The 9391-nt window shown below is 61.2% G+C and overlaps 1 protein-coding gene across 1 annotated transcript in view; it reads right to left on the bottom strand.

Annotated features, from left to right (window-relative positions):
* Positions 1-4463: 4463 nt before the first annotated feature.
* SLC9A3 (solute carrier family 9 member A3) overlaps positions 4464-9391 on the bottom strand; it is a 37829-nt gene continuing 32901 nt past the window's right edge. The window contains exons 10-16 of the mRNA XM_072958912.1: positions 8665-8794; positions 7084-7199; positions 6386-6515; positions 5959-6135; positions 5767-5839; positions 5194-5307; positions 4464-4897 (exon numbers count right to left, since the gene is read on the bottom strand). Coding sequence (XP_072815013.1) covers positions 4650-4897; positions 5194-5307; positions 5767-5839; positions 5959-6135; positions 6386-6515; positions 7084-7199; positions 8665-8794 — 988 coding nt within the window. The 3' untranslated portion in view covers positions 4464-4649. The remainder of the gene's footprint in view (positions 4898-5193; positions 5308-5766; positions 5840-5958; positions 6136-6385; positions 6516-7083; positions 7200-8664; positions 8795-9391) is intronic.

The raw sequence follows: 9391 nt of genomic DNA, 5'->3' as shown, positions 1-9391 counted from the left end.
GGATGTCTCATTTTAGGGTTTCTTCCTGGCCATGGTTCTGTGACACCCAGAAGCTGCTTTAGGTTGTCAGACACATGACCTCTGCCAGGGCCCCGCCTGGAGCCCCCACGTGCCCCTAGAGTTGCGGCCTCTCTTCTGCCCCCTTGCCCGCTGGGGTCGGCTGGATCTGGCGGCCCCCCCGACTCCACGGGGCAGACCTGGCGTGGGCGGTATGGCGGGTGACCCTTGAGCGCCAGGCCTGTAAAAGCGGACATGGATGCAGACGTTTGGTGCGTGTTTCAGGTTCTGCGAGCTGCTGTTCCTGACAGTCCCTGAGCCTCCTTTTCTGTCCCTACACAGCTTCTGCCTCATTTTTCAAATCAGTCGTTACTTTTACACTAAGTTAATTGCAAGGCTACTTCTGGAGTAAATGTGAGCCCTCCTGGCTCCAGCTGGACAGCTTTGCTCCGCCGGGCCGGGCCTGGGTTGGTGCACGCTGACGGCTCTGGCTGAGGGGTGGAGGAGCTCGCCCCGCTGCTCCTCCGGCAGGTGCCCTGCATCCCGGTTTCAGGAGGGAGAGGCGTCCGTGGTGGACGTGCCGTGTCCCGCCTTCCCCTGTGGGATGTGTGTGCGGTGTTGATGCTGGGTGAATGCTGTGCTCTTATTTCACCCTCAGTAGTTGTGAACATTTCACAGGCAGGACTTCCTGCCTCCTCCACCGGCCTTGTCTTGAGCCTGCAGAGGCCCCTGCCTTTCCTCCCAGGCTCTAGACCCTGCTGTCCTGGCCCACTTTCTTCCAGCCCCGGGCCCACCTGCTTTGGGCCACTCGGGTGTGGCAGGAGCTTTATCCTCCCACTCTGGCTGGGTGGGGCCTGCTCCTGTGTGCAGTGAGTGGTGTGTGTCCACTGTCTCTACTGGGGAGGGACTAGTTCCCAGGGCCCAGGTGGTGCCGGAAGCCTCTTTGTTCAGTCAAGGGGCTGTCACGTGTGCGCGCGCACACATCCAAGGCAATCTCAGCGCCAGGATGCTGTCTGCATGCAGGAGATGGCTCCTTAAATCCTCCTTGATATGATTTCTCACTTAGAAACAAAGTTTTCACCCCAAAATGCCTTAAAACATTTTTAATAGGCTTTATCAAGCAGTCCTTGTAGGGTCTGTGGTGGCCCCCTGCCCGGACACTGCCAACAGCACGTGGGGCAGCTCTTTAAGGCACGTTGATTGTGATTAGGGTTACACAGTCTGACTAGATTACATTCACAGAATTAGCATCCACAATTTTCACCCCTCCTAACTTAAAATACATTTCAGTGAAGTTCCTCCATTAAGTCTCCTTTCACAATAGAAGACCAACAGCACAGTTGTGTGAGCACTGTTACAAAATTATTTTCAAGAAAATACGGACGTGAGAAATGACTCCTAAATTTGTGTCTACCACAAAGTAGGCCAAAGTTCAGTATTAAATAAATAGGAATTCTTTCCTAATAAAAGAATTGATAATGGTTTTCCTAAGGAAATACATTCATAAGACTTTGTTTACATTGCTTTACAACGCTATGAAACGTACCCCCAGCACTAGGGTTTATAACACTTGTGTCACCAGACCAGTCTCAAGCCGAAATGGCCTGGAACCTCCGTTCGGGTATCTGTACTTAGCTGTGCAGGTCAACAAACAGGAAACCTGCCCACCCACCACAGAGGACACCGGCCACAGAACTGGCCCAGGAGAGGTTTGTCACCTGGCGGTTTAGTATCTGCAGCGTCCAGTGGGCGTCCAGGAACCGCCCCGAAGCCACTTTCCCCAGCTCAGCCACCGGCTCTGCAGCGGTGAATCAGCCAGCGGTCCAGGGAGTTGTTAAGGCAGCTGGAGATGCTGGACCAGCCAGGCTGTGGACTCCGGACGACCCACTCCCGCCGAGTGTAGGCAGAGCTTGTACCTTCCTCCAGGTTTTGTTAGACAGACAATGGCTGGATTTTGTGCTCACGGGGTTGCTCAAAGTGGATGTGAGTGTGGGGAACAAGCCCTGGAAAGCGCATATCCCTCCTGTACTGTGACGACTGGGCCAGTGGTTCCAGGAGAGAGCAGATGTGCCATCAGCCTACAGAGCCGACTGGGCGAACACTGCGCCTTCCCTGCTGTCTAGTGTTTTTCTCAACAGCAAAGTGTAAACTTCCCATAAGAGATCGATGTGCAGCTCTGAAACCACAAACTGCTTGTGATCCTGGCCTGTGACGCAGTGAGAACTACATCGTGGGAATGTGGTCTCAGCACAGCATGGACGGTTCCCTGAGCAGGACTGAGCCTGGCTTTAGAGAAGCTTCTACGAGTCCACTGTCCTTTACTGCCCCACAAGTCCTCATCTGAGGAGGTGAGGGCCACCTCCCTGCCTCACTGCACAGTGCCTTACCTCTCCCCTCCAGAGAACTGGGGGCTCTGTCCAAGTCCCCTTGGCTCCCCAGCAGTGGTGAGATGCCTGAGCAACCGTCCGGCCCGGGTCCATTGAAAGACCTGCTGAGATTCTAAACAAGACTGCTGAGCAGAGGCCTCATCCACTCTGCTGGGGCTGTGTGGGCACACCCATGCAGCTGGCACAACCCCCTAACCAGCCTGGGCCATCTGCCAGTGTCAGGCAGGACCACTCAGGCCAGACACCAGGTGTCTGGGGACAAGACAGCACCCAGTGCCCAGAGGTCACCACACCAAGACTAGGGTGTGCAGGACAAGCCCTGGGGCTGGGCATCTCAGCACAAAAAGGATGCTCCAATAGGATGTTCCTGCGGTTGCACCTGTAGCCCATCTGACAGGTGGCTGAAAGACCGGGTGAGTGGACATGAAGATACCCCACAGCCCGCCCTGGGGGGGAGGCTGTTGCCCTCCCTGGGTGCTTGGAGAGAGGCCAGCCTTGGTCTGGAATCCTAGGTTGGTATCACACTAGGTAAATCTCATTTTGTTTGGGTCTCAGTTTCCCCAGCACTGCTGATGAAAATGGACACGAGGTGGCAAGAACTCAAGCAGAGAATATCCCTGAGTCAGGATGACAATGGAAACAGTAACACACAAGTGCCAGATCAGTTCAAATACAGGACAGGTGGACAGAGGGACCACAGTGGAGTCTCCTGGCAAGAATGCCCGCACTCAGAAGGTGGAGGAGGCACATGGCCCACTCCCGGGCCCAGAGGGGCCTCTCCATACAGACCCCAAGGAATTCGGAGATTCCAGGCCTTGCAGCACATTTGGTCCCCTGAGAGTCCGGCTCCTGTCCATCTGAGCACTCACCTGGATGGGTGAGTGCCCAGGGCTACTCCAGGCCACCGGAAGACTCCTGGGGAGTGAGGCCATGGAAGGGATGACTCCAGGCAATGACCCAGGGATGACCATGAAGGGATGACCCCACGTGGGCGCACCCGTGGCGCGTGGAGACCCCTGGGGGCGAGGTCGTGGCGGGGCATTCTGGGGCAGGGAGAGGTCATGTGTGCAAACCCAGGGTGGGGGCATCCATGGTGGGGTGGAGACTCCTGGGAGGCGAGACACCCCCGGGGCGAGGTCGTGGGTGCAGAACACGGATGGGCTGCCGTCACAGCGGCGTCTCCTCCTGCTCCAGCGCGTGCGGCGGCGCGTGGCACGACGGCTGCAGCGACGCGAGCTTGAGCAGTGCGGGACGGCGGCGCGCGCGGGGCCGCTGGAACGAGCGCCGGCTGTGCACGCGCCGCGCTGCCGCCGACCGCGCGTGCGCACCCAGCAGCCCGCGGCGCTCTGGCCCCGCCCCCGGCTCGGGGTCGGACGGCGCGGCGGGGGCGGGGCTTCGGGCGGTGGGCGGTACCTGTGCGGGGCTGGGCGGGGCCGGTAAGGGGCTGGGCGGGGCTGGGCTTGGGGCACGCACGCGCGGGGGCTTCTCGGTGGCGGGTGGGGCCTCCCGTCCGGTCAGCGGCGCGTCCGAGCCGGTGTCACCTGCGGGAGAAGCGGGCGTGAGCGCGGGGCCTCAGGGCAGTGTCATGCCCCTCCGCCCCCAGAGCAGGAGGGACCGAGGACCACATCCCAGTGCAGGGGCAGGTGTGAGCCCGGAGGCGAAGCAGCGGGAAGACGAGCCGAAGAGGCGCCGGACCTCGTGTCCCCGGCTAGTGCGCAGAGGGCGCCCTGCGCTGGGCGGAGGGCAGGCTCTCTGGAACCTGCCTAAGCCAGACTGAGCTGCCGCGGGCCGGCCCTCGGGGACCCCTCCCCGCACCCTCTCCCTGCACTCCTCTCTGTGAGGTCTCTCCTGGACTCATTTGTGTCACGTGGCCTTCCCAGGGCCCCGGGCCTTTAGGGAGAAAGTCAGATGTTCCCCTTCCCACGTAGTCCCCCGCCCAGCCTGTGCCCCGTCCCCTTGAGCTCACATTCTCCTAACCGACAACCTGAAACAGTCAGATCCTCAGACAGCTCTGACCCGCCCCCTTGCCCCCCACCCCACCCCCCACCCCCACTCCCATCTAGGTTGGAGAGGCAGGAACTTAGATGGGTCTTTTAAGAAACGTGAGGCTGGAACAAGAAGCTTGTGAGAACAGGCTTAGGAGGATGCAGGACAGCTGCTGGAGAGTCTGCAGAAGCTCAGGTCCAGGGCGTGAGAGAGAGACAGGCGCTGGGGAGAGGAGCTGAAGAGAGAGCAGGTGTTAGGCGGCAGAGGGGTGGGAGCCAGTTACATGTGTGTGGACTCCGGCAGGGCCGCGTAGGACTGCTCCTCGGAGCCGTCGGCCAGCAGGAAGGAGTCCACAGACTTGCCGCTGACGCGGAAGGGTGCCAGGCGGTGGAAGTTGCCGGGAGAATGGGGAATCTGCACACGGGCCCTCTGGGAGGGCACCACCGTCTCCCCGGGGGACAGCCAGGGTGGTACCCTGGAAAGAATGCTCGGGTCCTCGTCCGGGCAAAACACGGGGTTGTCAATTCCTAGGAGAAAGGGCAGCAGCTCATCAGCTTTCCAGGAGAACTCAGAAGGGCAAAGAGGGAGGGAGCTGCCCCAGGGACCAGACGTCAGCTTGTGCTGCGGCCACCACCTGGAAGGTCACCTGGAAGGTCAGGGTCACATGCCTTGGGGTTGCTGGCCCTCCACCCACTCTCCCTGCTTTCAGAGCAAAGACCTCGGCTGGCCACCCACAGCTGTGCAGCCACCTGGACCCAATGCTCCACCGCTTGGTCCTCCCTCCAATGATGGTTTCTGGGGCAGCAGGCCATCCCACTCTCACCTGAAGGGGAGTCTGTCGCTGTGTCTTGCGTGATGTTTGCCAGAAACTCGATCCCCCCACTCATCTCCTCGGCATCATAGTTGGGGGGTTCCTCAGGGTCCGAAAGTTCCAAATCTGGTGGCAGGGGAGGGCCAGCATGAGGGGAACAGAGTGGCGGTGCTGGTGTCCTATTCCAGTGCCCTTGACCAACACCCTGGATGGCCTGGCAGGGCCCCTGAGGGTTGTCATCACTGCCAACCCGACCCAGCAGCCCCTGGGCAATTCGGCGGACAGCAATGCCTGGATGACCACACCAGGACAGGGCTGGGCAAAGAAAACCACACCAGGGGCTCCCCTTTCTCCCCTTCCCTGGCTACACTTGGCCTTTTTGAGCAGGGGCCGGCTGCAGAAGAGGGGCTGGGACCACATGGCCACGGGGGAAGGGGGCACAGAGCCCAGCTCGAGGGCGCTGCCGTCCAGAGTGGCGGCAGCCTGCACAGGCGAGTCCTGAGTGCGGAGGGGTAGGGTCTCCCCGGAAGGACAACCCTCTGCACCCACCTGCCCACCTTCGCGTTTCTCCCGCGGCCGCCGTACCTTTTTCCTTAATGGTGAAATCCTGCAGGGGGCTCACCATCGGCAGTTTCCCGTTGGGAATGCTGCTGTTTCTCTGAGAAACGGAAGACCACTTAAAGCCACAGGTGGCGTGGCCCCGCCCGTCCGACCCCATGGGAGAGCCCCGCCCCCGGTGGGGCTCGCCCCGAGCGCAGCCCGCCCGCCCTCCCTCACCCGCTTCTGAGCGCGCTCCCTCTTGTACAGCTTCGCGGCCTTCTTGTGCGGGTTCACCCCCAGCTTGGCCGACTTGAAGGACTCCAAGCGTTTCCGCATGGTCCTGTGGAAGATCTCCTTGTCCTGCTTCTCGTCCTCGTCCGCAGTTAACTCGTGTCGGCTGTAGAGATGCTTGTACTGGCGGGGGCGGGGGGAACAGCACGATCACAGCTCGTGCTGCCCGCACCGAATCTCACAGCGAGGCTGACCCCGGACGCGCGAGCCTGGGAACCGAGCCCCGCCGCGCCCTCCACCCCCGTCTCCGCCCCAGCGTTTCTGCGCTAAAGGAGACCCACTTTGTCCCAGGGCGGGGGCGGCGGCAGGGGGGGCCGGGGTCCAGGGAAGCCCCGCCCCAGGCTCTGGTGGGAGGGGCTCCAGGCGCGCCCACCTGCTGCCGGGGCTTGTACAGGTACTGCTGCAGCGTGTGATGAGTGACCATGTCCTCGGTGTCGCGGACGCTCTGCCGCCTCTGCTCCAGGGACTGCATGTCCAGGCGCACAGCGCTGACGTTCTCCCTCCTGCGCGGGGCCTCAGTGAGCTGGTGCCGCCGCCCCACCCTCCTGCCCAGCCCCCACCCCGGGGCACCTGGGAGGCTTCTGCCTCAGGCTCCAGGGGGGCTGACCCCCACGAGGCCCTCCCGGCCTCTATTTAGGGTTGACTTCCGCAGTGCGCCGGCCCTTCCAAAGCCCCAGCTGTGAGCCCCACCTGGGTGCCCATTGCTTCTCCCTAGCACCTGGACACTGACTGGCGAAGCCCAGAACAGCCCTCCGCTGGCCAGAAGCCCCAGCCAAGCAGCCCGGCCCACCCCACAGAGGCAGGAGGCCTGAAATGCAGGACCAGCACACAGGTCTGTCTTTGGGGGTGGTAAACTCAGATGAGGTCTGCAGCGCCAATCTGCTGCCCGAGCCTGCCTCCCTCCATCAGTGCAAACACCAGTGAGCTGACATACTACATGTGACTGGAGCAGGGGCCCAGGGCCTGGTTTCCACACCCCCTCCACTCTATGCTGGGAGCCCCAAGATGCCCACTGGCTGGTGCCTGCAGCTGAGTCAGGGGGCCCCGCCTGCAGCAGCCCAGGACACGTACAGGAGGTAGGAGACAGAGGCCTCCACAGTTGAGGGGCGCGGGGTGCTGAAGTCCACGTTGACCATGTTGTCAGTGCTGGGGGAGCGGATGAAGGCCAGGGACCCGCGGCGCTCTCCCTGTGAGGAGGAGGCAGGCACATCAGCCACACGGGCACAAGAGGCACTCAGCTGCAGGGAGCTGGGGTGGAGCCAGGGACGCCCCAGCCACGGGGTGCTGCTCGACGACCCTGTGCACCTTCCAGCCAAGACCCTAGGACCACAGAGGAGGCCGTACAGGAGCCGGATGGCTCACGGACAGTTGTGTGAAGGACACGGCACCTCACTGACACCTTGAGGAGCATCGGGGGGACACTACGAATCCCCACAGGATTGGGAAGGTGGCCCTGTCCCCACTAGAGGCTCCAAACCAATTGCCATGTTTCCCCCAGAAGAGAACCCTGAGGCCACTGGTCTGGAATTGAATCAGAAGAGTTTGTTCAATTACAGACTGAGCAGAGCCTCACGGGAACCAAGTCACAATGCGGAGCTATGGGTGGGATGTGGGGCTATCTGCAGGGGGGCCGCTAGGGGAGAGAGGGGATGACCCTTTGGGAAGGGGCGGAGCTGGGAAGGGCAGCCCGGTGGGGGCCACCTGCTAAGGGAAGAGCTGATGCTGTGGGCAGCTCTGCTAGAGACTGCAGCTGACCAGCACAGCCAAAGTGGACACACCTCTCCTCCCTGGAGCCCCCATTCTCCCCCAGAGCCACCCCTCCCCCCTGGAGCCCCTATTCTCCCCAGGAGCACCCCCTCCTCCCTGGAGCACCCCCTCCCCCTAGAATCTTTCCCCTTCTCCTGGACCCCTCTTCTTCTCCTGGGACCCCACTTCCCCCTTTAAATCCCCTCCTCCTGGAATCCTCCTCCTCCCCCTGGGCACCCCTGTCCCCCACCGTGTCCAGACACCCGGTCTGAGCAGTGTGGAGCCCATAGGCACCAATGTGGTGGGCAGTGGGTGGAGGGGAGGCTGCCACCCTGCTAGGAGCCTATGTCACTGCTTGGGGGCTGGGGGCCGATGAGGGGGCCCAGGAGAGAGGTTGCAGCCCACAGAGGGGGACAACACCACGAGAACATCCCCCACCTTACCCAACCCCATTCAGTCTCTGAGGCCCCGAAGGCACCCGAGTCACAGAGGCTGGGATTCCTACACTGAACTTTCTCAGAAAGGTCAGAATTGCAGGCAACCATCCTTCCAGCAGCTACCGTCCCATGGCCTCGCCCCTGCTGGAGCCTGGAGCTTGTGTATTTTGGGGGCTGTGATCTCAGACCCACCATCACCAGAGTGGGAGCTGTGACAGGACCCATTCTCAGGGTGCCTGAGGACCCAGGAGCTCAGCTGAACTTGGGGGCCGAGTCATCCCAACAGCCCCCACCATCTCCTCCCCTCCCCTCCCTCTCCCCTCCCCTCCCACCCCTCCCCACCTTACCCCTCCCCTACCCACACCACCACCACCACCCCATGGCCTCGGCCCTCCCTGGCCCACTGCCCAGATCCCAGAGACTGTCCACATCCATGTCAGTCTTGTCAGCTACCTCTGAAGTCTGGTACCTCGGCCACGTAGCTGATGGCATCCTTCAAGTTGAGCTCGTGGAAAACATTCAGAATCCGATCCCGGGACTTTTGAGCTGACCTTCTCATGAGGATTTTGCTGAGGAATTTCCGATCAAAATTGGACCACCTGGGGGGTCAAAACAATAGTTGTCAGCACTCGGTGGGCCATGGGCAGAGGGGCCCCGGCAGCATTTGGAGGGAGCAGGGGTCCCTCTCCCGCCATCCAAACTCATGATGGACAGTGTCTGGCAGCTGGGGCAGGACACAGAAGGCGCCCCTACTCCTGATTTTCACTTGCTGTAACAACCACACAGTCAGGCTTTAAAATAAATATTCCTCCATGTCGCCATCTGACACCCAGCTCACGGTTCTGGTCCTTGTTGCTGCCTTCCTGTCTGAGGGTGGTTGTCACTAGCCTGTGTGTAAAGTGTGGATCATGCCTTCTCCTCCAATATGACGATGTCGACAGTCTTCACGTGACTGCCTAGTCCTCCAGAAAGATGGGCTGATGCCAGGACGGGCCAGCAGGGACAGGGCCCTGGGGCTCAGCTGTAGCACGTTTTATCTGCACGAGGAGCTGGCCACGGGGAAACCCCCGGGCACTCACACTTAGAGAACCAGCCTGCCTGGAAGGAGGCTTTAAATCCAACACAAATAGAATATTGGGGTTTTTCAGGTCAGAAGAGGAGGTGGCTGGGCCAGACCTGAAGAGGCCCAGTGGACA

Source organism: Vicugna pacos, chromosome 3, assembly GCF_048564905.1.
Source record: "Vicugna pacos chromosome 3, VicPac4, whole genome shotgun sequence".
Taxonomy (NCBI): domain Eukaryota; kingdom Metazoa; phylum Chordata; class Mammalia; order Artiodactyla; family Camelidae; genus Vicugna; species Vicugna pacos.
This window is presented reverse-complemented; position numbering and strand designations above follow the sequence as displayed.